Source organism: Pholcus phalangioides, unplaced genomic scaffold (genome assembly GCF_987345545.1).
Source record: "Pholcus phalangioides strain wild (caught in Gottingen) unplaced genomic scaffold, Ppha-v1.0 ptg000031l_1, whole genome shotgun sequence".
NCBI classification, from domain to species: domain Eukaryota; kingdom Metazoa; phylum Arthropoda; class Arachnida; order Araneae; family Pholcidae; genus Pholcus; species Pholcus phalangioides.
Genome location: NW_028301621.1, coordinates 8,220,361 through 8,233,210, shown reverse-complemented (window position 1 = coordinate 8,233,210; position 12,850 = coordinate 8,220,361). Strand labels below are relative to the sequence as shown.

Here is a 12,850-nt window from a genome sequence, read left to right as displayed (position 1 = left end):
GTCCGAAATGTGAGAAAATGACCGAAGAAAGGGAAAAAGATGACCAAATCTATTGTTCTATCACTTTGGTCCCCCCTGCCGAACGAAATTTCTGGCTACGCCCTTGTCCCATTCACTTTGATAACAATACATTAAATGATTGTTATACAGTCGAATATCCTGTTATAACGAAGTCCAAGAAACCGGAGAAAACACTTCGTTATAAAGAAATTTCAGATTGTTTGCATTGTTCCTATGTATACTTATTAGAGGGATTAGAAAACCATTCGTTAAAACGATATTTTCGCTGTAACGGTATTCGTTAAAACGGGATTCGCCTGTAATTAGAGCCCGAATTTTCCACTTAAAAAAATGGCTAAATATGAACTAAAACTGAGAAAATATGTGCTAAAGAACAAATAACCAAGCAAAAAACGCAAATGCGTTTTTAAATGCATCTTTTCTATTTATCTCGGTGCATATTCATTTGCAAAAACATTCTCATGCAAATGATTTCTACATGTATTTTATTTAGGAATTTCTAGTTATTAGTACCGTAGCTGCTCACTAATAGAAAGAAAAAGTTGCTCGAAAAAGAAGCAAACTACACGTGCACACAAGTAACAAAACATGAATAATGTCAAAAATAGGCGGATTTTTCTCCTGAGATTTTACTTCTTTTTACTTGAAAAAAAAGGAATGACAAGCAAATAAAGCACCCGGGCTTCGGGTATGGTCCATTGTAGCTAGAAGGTCCTTGGAGTTGAGCAACCAAACTATTTGAAAATGTCGAATTTCCGATTCGATAGACGATTTTCCTGATCCATAAATCCATGGAAGTGAGCATGAATGTAATAAGTTCAGACTTTTAATTGCTCAGTTGGTCATCTAAACCCCTTTGATGATACGAAATTCTATGGAAAACGTCTTATACTCTTAGAGAATCAACTGATTTGAGATCAAAAATCAATTTCACATGACTAGAGTTCCGTTCAATCGTTAATATTAGAACGAAATGATCTCAAAGACGTCCCAATGCAGATAAAGCAGCAATTTTCAATAATTTTATGTTCTTACAGACCACAACGTGAAAATTCGTTTATAATGAGAACTACGTTACAGCGAAAACTTTTCTTGTGGTTGTGAGCTGTTGTTATAGCGAACTTTTATTGTATTTATGAGCAATATTAATTTGAAAAATTACAAAAATTTAATTAATCTTCCGCACAACTTGAAAATTTGCACTTATTCTGAAAATTCTTCAATTACATACATTTATACACACATTAATGCTAAAAAGAGGTTAATTTATATAAATGCAACAAACAGAACTAATCATAACAAATTTATAAATAGTGCAAAAAAAAGAAAAAAAAAAGAATAAATCAAAAATAAAAAGGTCAATTTCCCGTGACCTTCAATTAAATTAAGTTGTATAATAACCAAGAATGGCCACTGAAGCTGTGCTTTCCAAAGTGTGAAATATCGACCCCTGGGGGAAGGGGTCGATGCAATTGTCCAAAGGGTCGATAGAAGCTATGGGTTTAGTATAGGATCCTATGGGTGGGCTTGAGTTGGGAGAAATGAGAAAGAAATTTTTTTTAAAGAAGAGCTATGGAACACAAAAAGTTTGGGAAACTTTTCACTGAAGCAGCGGTTCTCAACCGGTGCTCCGTGTACACTTCCCGGGGGCTCCGCACCCACTCGAAGAAAATAAATCAGTAAATTCGATAAATGAATATAAGAGAAGAGCGTACGGGGCTCCACCATAGAAATTTTACGTCGAATAGAGGCGGCCACTGATGCATATTTGTGTTTGAGTACAGGTGATCATTTGTGGAGATTTTACTGTATTTAGGAAAATGTAATGGAACCCTTTGTATATATCTCCCTATTACGTTTCTGACCTTACTTATTTGTACGAGGTTTTGCTTCAGTTGCTATACATTATCCCTGTATACAGGGCCTAATTTCTTCATGGGCAAATGAAGCCTTTATAACTTTGAGCCCCCGAAATTCAATCAACATACATTCACTGACCAATTAACATCTTTGACTCTTGTCGCAAGAGCCTCCTAATTCCTGCTTTACCCAGGGCCCTGCCTGTATACACTTCAATTAATCGACGTTTTCACTTCGATTCGAACTCCCAAGTCTTTGGAAAACACCTTTTCTATCTATCGAATCACATAATTTTTCAATTGGTGAAAACGTGTCACTGAAATACAGTGTTTTACGGTTTTCAAAAACCCATCATGAAGAAACGTTGTAAGCGGAAAAACTAAGCGGGATCGACTGTAGTTTCTCATGCATATTTTTTACTGAAAAAGTAATAAAATTTAAGATGATTGACTGGTTCAATCAGGGCTGCAACTAGATGCTTGGTTACCCGGGGCAAGCGCACATTTTGACGCCCCCCTTGTAATGTTGAAGGAGAGGTTTTAGAATGGAATTTGCACCACATCCGGTCTAGCGCCCGGGGCACGAGACCCGCCTGCTCCTCCCTAGTTGTGGCCCTGTGTTCAATGGCTTTTGACAGGTACTGAAATAATTATTGAACGGGCTACGGTATGCTGATAGCCAGGGCTGTAACTGGGATTTTTGTCGCCCCCACATTCGATAATTTTGTAACGGTGTTCTCTGCCAAGTAAAGGACGTTTTACATAACGTTTAAATAGCACTTTTTTTTCGGTTAAATCTTGGAATGATAGGTGGCAACATGGCGGCTAACGATGAAGACGCCAGTTTTCATGCCTCTTGTAAACAGTTGTTTCAGACGATTGAAAACGCATTGTTATCGAAGTGTAATATGAATAATCAAACAAGGGAAGATGGAAGGAATGCTTTAAGTGAGTTGAAAAGCTTGATTACCATTAATTTTGAGCGATTAAAGTCTGCTAATTTTCGCAAGGCTTGTGAAGAGTCCCTTCTCAAGGCCGTTGAGAGTCGTACCTACGCTCAGGTGTGCACTGTGCCGCCATCTATCGCGCCTTTAGAAAAACAAGACCAACGATCGTCACAAACATGCGATTTATTTGTCAGTTCAATTGAGGGCCAGAAATGCTCTTCGGACGAGGTCAAAAAACTTATCAAAGACCAAATAAATCCGAGAGAGATGGGGATTGGAATCCAAGGACTGAGAAAAATTCAAAATGATAAAGTTGTGATTAAATGTGTTTCCGAAAATGACAGAAATAAGCTCCGCGAGGCCTTGACGAAAAGATGTTCCAACTTGGTCTCAGAAATACCGAGGGGCAGACAACCATCGATCTTGGTCAAGTATGTACCGAATTCTGTCAGTGATGAAGAGCTAGTCCAAGTAATGTTTGACCAAAATCCGGAAATATGTTCCTCTGACAGTGACAGCAAAGAATCGAGGTTCAGATTTGTGTTGGGGAAAAAGTTCAATGACTCGAGACATGTTGTTGTCAATGTTCCTGCGGCAGTCCGAAAGCGATGCATACTACAAAAATGTCTTAGATTTGATTGGTCGATGTGCACTGTTGAGGACTTTGTTGTGATGAATAGATGCTTCAAGTGTTTGGGTTACAATCATAAATCTAGTGAATGTAGAGGTGTTCTTACATGTTTTAGCTGTGCTGGTCAACACAAAAGTGTTGATTGTGATAAGAAAAATAAAAATGTTTGTGCCAACTGCATTCGTTTTAACGCAAAAACCAAAAATCCATCCAAGTGTGTGGATGTAAATCATAAACCATATGACAGCTGCTGTCCGACTGACAATTTTATGAGAAATCTTACCCTTTCTCGAATCCATTATGAATAATAATTTGAATTCAGGATCTTGTCTGCGAGTTGTACAAATTAATTTGCATAAATGTAAGAGAGCTACGCAGCAACTTATTTTAAACATGGAATCTGATGACATTGATATAGCTCTTATTCAAGAGCCGCATTTTTTCGCAGGCAGTCTTCCGGGGTTTCTTCCCTCTTACACAGTTCATTTTCATCGGTCAGCGGATGTGGTGAAGGCAGCCATCGTCATCCGATCTAAGAAAATATTTTCTTTTCTGGATGTTCGTAACACTGACTTCAACATGGTTACTGTACATATTTCAGTTGAAGGCATAGATTTCTCTCTTCTTTCTTATTATTTTGAACCAGCTAAAAACATTGATTCGGATCTCGGTAAACTCTCTTCAACTCTCTCGAACATAAATGTTTCTCGACTTATTTGGGGGATGGATGCCAACAGTAAATCAGATCTGTGGCATAGCTCTAATACTGATTCTCGAGGACTCAAACTCACAAACTTCTTTTGCACATGGCATCTTGTTGTTGTAAATGAGGACTTTGGCCCAACTTTTGTTGGTAATCAAGGAAGCAGTTACATCGATGTCACTGTTGTCGGTCAAGAAATTCTTAGACAAATCATAAATTGGAACATTCCAGATATTGATTCAATGTCTGATCACAGAATGATTGCTTTTAAAATACTTCTCTCAAATAGAAGAAATCCGCTACCTCCTTTGATGACGAAACTCTTTGACACCAGGAGAGCAAAGTGGAGCCGTTTCAAAACCTTTTGTTCACATTTTGAAAAGGATTTCGTTCGAAGTCTACAAGAATGTTCTGATCCTGAACTGTTGGAGGTTCTAGTCGAGAGACTACAAGACTTAATCATCAGTGCAGCAAATGATTCTATCCCGTTTAAGAGAATAAGAGAACACATTGTTCCTTGGTGGACAGCTGAAATTTCTTGCCTGAGAAAGCAGCTTAATGCCATTAGACGAAGATTCCAAAGAGAGAAATCTCTGCTTATTAAAGATATCTACAAGAGAAAATACCTTGAAACCAGATATATTTATAACCTCAAATTAAAGGAAGCAAAACTAACCTCCTGGAAGAGATTTCTTTCTGATATTGACACTCATAATGTTTGGAGTAAAATTTACAAATCAGTCAAAAACAACTTTTCGAGGACCGTTGAAATATCTGGTATTGAAATTTCTCCGGGAGTCTTCACGGCAACGTATGGACAGTCCATCAGCGCAATCATTGATAAGTCTTTTCCTCCAGACGAGAGAAATGACGATGATGATACTCACAGAGCCATCCGGTCCGATGCTGCACTTCCATTCGAAACAGCTGATGATGTGCCTTTTACGCTTGATGAGGTGAACGGTGTTGTTAAAAAACTGAAACTGGGGAAGTCTCCGGGTCCTGATGGAATTGACAATGACATTATTAAGCATTTCCACCAATCTTTCCCGACGCTATTGCATCTCTTATTCAACAAATGCTTACAACTCGGCGTATTTCCTCTGTCGTGGAAAAGAGCAAGGGTAGTACCTATACCGAAAAACAGAACATCTAAAACTGAAATCAATAATATCAGATGCATCAGTCTTTTGTCTTGCCTGGGCAAATGCCTGGAGAAATTATTCACTGTGCGTCTGAGATGGCATTTCTCGAAGACGGGTCAACTGAGTGATGACCAGTTTGGATTCACTCCTCAGCGCTCAACGGAGGACGCCGCTGCGCGTTTGTGTGATGTCGTAAAGAAGGGAAAGATGAAAAAGATGTATACAATTTTATGTTTCTTAGACTTCAAGGGAGCTTTTGATAACGCTTGGTGGCCTGGGATCTTGCACCTGCTTAGGAAAGGTGGAACTCCAAAGAACATTTACTTGCTGGTCAAAAGTTTCTTGAAAAATCGTTCAGCAGAAATTTCTCTAGGCAATGCTTCTCGAGTCTTTTACCCGGAAAAAGGATGTCCGCAGGGATCGGTATCTGGACCCCTTCTGTGGAACCTAATAATAAATGACCTCCTGCGTGTTCTTTCAAGTCACGAATACTGCTCAAAGATTGCTTTTGCTGATGATCTGCTTTTGATTGTTCAACGGAAGAAGTTTACTGATGCTTGCGGAACGTCTCAGGTAATTCTCGATCTGGTTACTTCTTGGGCCAAATCTTACAAGATGGAATTCAATCCTGAAAAAAGTAAAGTTATGATGGTGCATAAAAAATGTCCGGATGGAGGTGGAGTCAATGTAACTCTGGATGGCGTGGCAGTTGAAGAAGTTGAAGAAATGAAATATCTAGGAATCATTGTCGACAAAAAATTCCAGTGGAAAAAACACATCACATACCTCTCTAGGAAATGTGAAAGTGTTTTGAATGGCCTTTTGAGAGTATCTCAGAATACATTTGGATTGAAATCTGATGTCTTGTGTTTAATATACAATCAGGCCATCGTTCCTATTTTTACATATGCTTCCAGAGTTTGGGGTGATTCCCTGAAAAAGAAAATAAATCGTAAGAATATTCTGAAAGTTCAGCGGAGATTTCTTTTGAGAATTGTTAGAGGATATCGTTCAGTTAGCTACGAGGCACTATTTGCTATTTCTGGGCAAACACCTATTGACATCCTTATCCTCTACAATAACGAGGCCAAGAACATATTTTCAAGAAATTGTGATGACAATTCCCTTTCGGGTATAGTACCTTTTTCATCTCTTCCGCACCCAGCGACACGAGCTGCTATCGCACTTGTAAATTACAATGAAGAGTCTTTTCCTAAGTACGATCTCATCTGTTACACTGATGGCAGTAAAATTGATGGCAAAGTGGGTCTCGCTTACGTTGCTTATAAGCAAGAGAATGAGCTCCTGTTTCGCCAATTCAGATTAGAAAATAACTGTTCTGTTTTTCAAGCCGAGCTCCTCTGCTTGAATCTTGCCACCAAGTGGATTTCATTTTGTGTTGGAAACGATAATAATAGCGCGCTGATATGTTCAGATTCTCTCTCTTCTTTGCAAAGTCTACAAGATATAAATTCTACAGAAAAACTTGTGGTGGAGACACAATGTCTTATAAATGATCTTAAAAAGAAAAAATATATAATCGATTTCACACATGTTCGAAGTCACTGTGGCATCACTGGGAATGAGAGGGCAGATGATCTCGCACGGTCTGCTACACTTCTTAATGTCATAGAAAATGTGAAAGTCCCAAAATCTCACTATAAATATGTGTATCGACACAAATCAATCCATCAGTGGAACACAGAGTATGTCAGTTCCAAAAATGCCAGGCCGGTAAAGAAATTCTTCCCTTCGATTCCGGCGAGAAGGAAGTGTTACCATTTCTCCACAAATTTCCATCTGACCCAATTTATTACTGGGCATGGGAATTTTCAAAGTTATCTCGCGAGAATGAAACTTGCCAGTAGTTCGCTGTGTATATGTGGAACCAATGAAGAAGATCCTATGCATCTTCTTCTGTCGTGCAAAAATCTAACGAAGGAGAGGGTTCATTTCAGAAAAGAACTTAAGAAACTGTCTATTTCTTGGCCGCCTGCATTGTCCGATTTGGTCAAATCAAAGGAAGTCCTTCGCATTCTAAAAATATATGTACAAAATATCTTTGCGAAAAAATAATTGGTTTCTATTTTATTTTTTGTATATACAATGTGTACATTCTCATTTTCCTTGCAAGTGCTGTTTTCGATTCTTGAATAATTAATCAAAATTTCCATTTAAGTACTAATTATTATTATTATTATTGTTATTATTATTATTATTTATTTTTTTTTTTCTCACTATCTTTGTATGTATGTATTGGTGTGTGTATATATATGTGTATGTGTGGATATATATATATACTTATGTGTGGTCGTATATTTTTCTATTCATGTGTGTGTATTGAATTTTTTTTTTTTTTTTTTTTTTTTTTTTTTCATTGATACCATATGGCATTCACTGGTGCAATATTGCGCTTTGAAGTGCATTCGTATATTGTTATTGTACATACTGATCTGATTTTTCCTTTCTTTTGTATTACGCTGTATTGCAAATTTTGAGTTTCTTGAACCGTATATGTTTGTTGTTGTTACTTACGTTTGTAAGCCTCGTGGTATACTCTGTGGAACACGGGGAGTTGTTTCTGAAGGACCCAAATAAAAAAAAAAAAAAAAAAAAAAATCTTGGAATGAATACCGTAAAATTGCTTGAGACTTATTGAATTGAAGAATTGCTTGAGCAACAGTAATGTTATGATAGTATTATAAGTATATTTCTTCTCAAGCATAAGATTTTGAATCAAAACGACAGATTTTCACAAATTTTTTTTTCGGAAACGTCTGTAAAAAAAAGGGGGGGGGTAATTTTCGGAAAAAGTTCGTTTTGCAGTACTGCTTTCGCATTTATACGACGCGTCGTATAAACGAGGTTCCATTAGAGCCTGAGCCCCCCCAACATTTTCAATAAGTTTACGCCTATGGTATTATCGAATTCACCAGATTACTGAAAGTCAATTGAAAAAGCCCATTTAAATAATGCAAACTTCTGCGCAAAGACATGCAGTGACACATTTGTACATTTGTTCATATTATATTCTCTACTAGAAGAAAACCCTCCTATTCTATACTAGAAAAAAAAAATTCTGGATTACTGGACGGGCCAGATTATAGTCTTATTGCAATTAGCTCTTAATGCTCAGATACGAGAGCTGGGAGGTTTGTGAAATTCCTCTGATTTTTCCTCTGAAAGTGAATTCATCAAAGTTTTGTCTACTTTCTTTCTCTTCATTATCCTGTGGGACTTTGACCTGTCTTTCTGGTTCCCATTTTTGACAAGAGCTTTCATCTTCTTCCCAGCCATTCACAAAAGCCTCCAAAATGTACCCGTCTTTAGCTGTTCACCTATCTAGCCTTCATGGGCATTAAAAAGTTGATAATGCAAACTTAAATCAGGCAATTGTAATTTATCCCCATCTTGCTAGAGAAAGAATTGCTAGAGAGAACTCTTACTAAGTGATGATAGTTCCTTAGCTGATCTTACACTAATTTATTGTTAATGCCTGAAACAGCATTATCAACTGTGGTTGACCATTTAACATGCATTATGAATGGCCTGATTAACAGCAGCATTGTTATAAAATGGTATCTATTGAGTGAGATTTTTTTTTCTTCAAATTTTACTTTTATATTCTGTACACAGGGTTATCATATAGGCATATCTCAACTAGAGGAGACCGGGACGAAACTCTGTCAATGTTTTGGGAAAATAACTCCAGGGTTGGACAAGAACAGTGTCATTGCTTGCACAATGCCCATCGATACCTCTATGTTATCTAAGTCAAGGTAATATATTCTTTGATTATATAGTCAGCATTTGTTATAACAACCCCTATTGTTCTGCCAAAAATGGAAGTTATGTCAAGTGGTCATGATAATTAATTGTAAATGATTTGAAACTTTTGCAAAATATTGCACTAACTTTGTCCAATACTTTTATGCATTTTCATGAGAATAGCATATATACTCACAAAAATATAAATGGTTTTGATAAAAATTCTAATTTTCATTGCATGTTTTTTTCATATATAATGTTGAGTTTTAGACAAAATTCACAGAAAACCTGACGCTCTATACATGGGACATACTGTGTAGAAATTTAAAATGTGACAACTTATTATTCACACTGAGATATGAGTATTTTTAGTAAATTATTATTAATTGTGCATACTCAAGAAATACAAATTTTATTTTCTATAACTTGATTTTCAGGTATATAATGCACCTCATATGAAAATTCCAGCTGAATTTCACAAAAATTCAGGAAGATATGCACGATATTGTGAGCTGTAATTTCAAAACTTGCTAAAAGTAACTGAATAATAAGGCATTTTCCACGAATTTGTATATATGATTACTTCCTGTTATTTCATTTTTGACTTCAGTTTGTTTATTTTGACATCATACATGTTATGCTAAAACACTTCTCTTACATAGCATCAGACAATCATCTCTCATTTGCATAATGCCGTGGGCTTATTCTCGAAATAATCAAACACCAAAAAATAATCATACACCAATGTGTGGAAAATCCTTTATCATTCGGTTACTTTCAGCAAGTTTTGAAATTACTGCTCACAATATCGTGCATATCTTTCTGAATTTTCATGGCATTCAGCTAAAATTTTCATATAAGTTGTGCTATATATCTATCTGGCAATCAAATTATGGGAAATAAAATTTATATTTCTTGTGCAATTATTAGTAGTTTACTAAAATCTCCCATATCTCATTGAATAAGGACGTGTTGCATTTTAATTTCCTATACAGTATGTCTCATGCATAGCATCATGTTTCCTAAAAATTTATTTAAAACTTGACATGTTATAAGCAAAAATCATGCAATGGAAATTGGAATTTTTATAGAAAACATTTATATTTACATGAATATATGTGTTATTCTCACGAAAATGCACAGAAGTATTGCACAAAGTTAATATAATATTTTTTAAAGTTGCGAGTCATTCGCAGCTTTTTCTGATACAGAGCTGATTAAAAATATTTTTTTCTTTAGTTTTTTGTCAGTCCCGTAAATGAACTTGTGACTAAATTTTCACCAGAAATGATGAGTACCAGTATAAAGTATATATGACCAAAATTTCAGAACAATTCGTCTAGTATTTTTATAGACATTCGAGAAAATATCAACTCTAAACAGGACATCAGCTTTTGGCAATATAGTGTTTGTACAATATTGTAATCAGAGACTTTTGAAACATGGAAATTCTCAGCTTCAAAATCAAATAACTGGATTTATTACTACACATGAAAGCAGAATAAAATAAACTATTGCATGAATTATTAAAACACTGTATTTTGTTTTTCCTAGACCTGGCAAAGCGCACGATACTGAGCATGCAGATTCGTTTAGCTCGAGTCTTTCTGAGGATGATCCTGCTGAATACGAGGATGGCGATCAACCAAAGTGATTGTATCTTACGTACGTTGCATAACGCTTTTGTGCATACGCATCTTATCATCCATGTTTATATTTTATCGTATCGAGTGCAATCATTATTTTACCCCCCTCTTCCTAGCTCGCCTAGTGTTTTTAATCTTTTCCCAGTGATCTCTATATACAAAGTACACGCAATGCATTTCTCGTACGAAAAAAAAAAGAAAGAGCAAGAGCACTTGCAGCAATGTGCCATGCATATAATGTGATATTTGTTTATAAAGCAAATTTTTTTGCATGTTCCGTAGTTGTGTCCAGAAAGTCTTAATAAATGTACAGATGGCAATGTATGAATCTTGCATTTGCTTTTTTTTTTCTCGAACAGAAAAAGTATACAGTGAAACCTCAATATAGCAATACTCTGCAGACTAAGAAAAAAATGTTGTAGAGGGGTTATGGATATATCGAGAGAGGCAGCAGTTTAACATTTGTGTATAGACCTTTCCAAAGAAGACTTAGAAAAAATATAGTTGTAGAAGGATTTATCTTTATATAGAGTATTGTTGTAAGTTTCGCTGTACTTTAATTCAATTTGAATTCTCTTCATTCAATTTGAATTTCAGATATACTGAAGTTACATGAAGATGTGTATGTTTGTGATTTCACTCTGTTATTCATACAAAAGTTTAGACAACTGACTGATGCAAAGATCAATGATCAGGAAAGAAAACTGTCTCAGCAGTCGCTCACAATTTAGGCAAATGCGCTAGATTAATGATTCTCAACCTTTTATGGCCCCAATATGGTCCTGGGATAATCTAAGGAGGCTACAGGTGAAAATTTGATGAAAGGGGAGCCACAACAAGCAGTGAAGGGACCACAGAGACCTATGAAGAGATAAAGCTTTCCACTTGAAATATGGCATGAAGAAATATGTGACTGCTTTCAGGATCCAGCAGAGCTGTCCATATAACCAGGGCCGTCTGAATCCATAGGCCCATTCAGGCAGGGTCTGGTGCCTCATGTCTATGGGGGTGGGGGGTCTATATAAGGAGATATGGTATTATGATTTCTCGAATGTAAACATTTAAGCATGTTAGCTGCTTTTCCAGCTAGGAAGGACAATAACATTACTTTGCTCAAGGACCGTGATGTTGAGACAGGCATCCATAGAACCCTTACAATAGAATCTCAGAGCTGTAGCCCAGGCATTGACTTAGACTGACGTGTTAGAAAAGGCCATGTATTGTCCCTCCTAAGGTTTATTGGATTGTCCGTATTTCATATAGACCAGTATATAAATAATTTTGGTGCCTTACTACCACAACTAAACCACACATGCAGCTTGTCTGTATTCTCCCTGTGGAACATCTAACGAAATGGTACATGTTGAAATGTTCATGTTGTGAACCTAACATTAAGTTTTTGTTTCCGCGTAATGCTTGCTATGGTGCTGCCACCCATTTTTCAAAATATGAGTGAAATGTAATGATTGAATAATTGTATTGTTGTAGGCCTGTTGATCTCTGTGGAAAGACTTTTTAATGGGAAAGAATCGACTTGCAGCCTTCTTACCATTAAGTAGGCAAGTAATATGATTTCCATAGCACGTGCCTGGGAGCCATGCATATTTCGTATGTTACAGAACTTGTCTGATAGCCTCATACGAATATGTACCATAATACTGGGCTACCCCAAAGCAGAATGTGCCAAAATGTGCGACTTACGTCGCAGAACAATCTGGAAGAATTTTAAGAATAGTGTAGAAAAAAAACTATTATGTACATGCGAATTTTTACCGCAGAACATTTTCAGTCTGAGGGCTCGTTGCAGAACATTGCAAAACACTCTGCTTTGAAGATGGGCTATATATTTTTCATGCTCCTGGAAAAAGGATTCAATGTTATAAAGTGAATCTAGTGGCTATTCTAATGAATATTTCCAAACAGTTTTGATTCTGCCCGATGAGACTCTCTATTGGTCAATTTATGTTGATGCATTCGCCATTTTGCGACTGGAAATACCAGACAGATTACCACAATAATTAATATTCCTTGCCGAACGTCTAATGTAAAGGGCATCTGCTGGAAAAGTAGCATCACCACCATTTTGTGACTAAATTTTTCTCTTGACAAAAGTTCCAGCTTTACTCGAGA

General features: G+C 36.5%; 1 protein-coding gene across 2 annotated transcripts in view; it reads left to right on the top strand.

Moving 5' to 3' along the window:
• Positions 1-11,048, top strand: part of LOC149067075 (cytosolic carboxypeptidase 1-like) — a 67,927-nt gene extending 56,879 nt beyond the window's left edge. For both annotated transcript variants that reach the window (XM_089252895.1, XM_089252894.1), the window contains 2 exons: positions 8,943-9,085; positions 10,629-11,048. In XM_089252895.1, the coding sequence (XP_089109021.1) occupies positions 8,943-9,085; positions 10,629-10,728 (243 nt within the window). In that variant the 3' untranslated portion in view covers positions 10,729-11,048. The remainder of the gene's footprint in view (positions 1-8,942; positions 9,086-10,628) is intronic.
• The last annotated feature ends 1,802 nt before the right edge of the window (positions 11,049-12,850 follow it).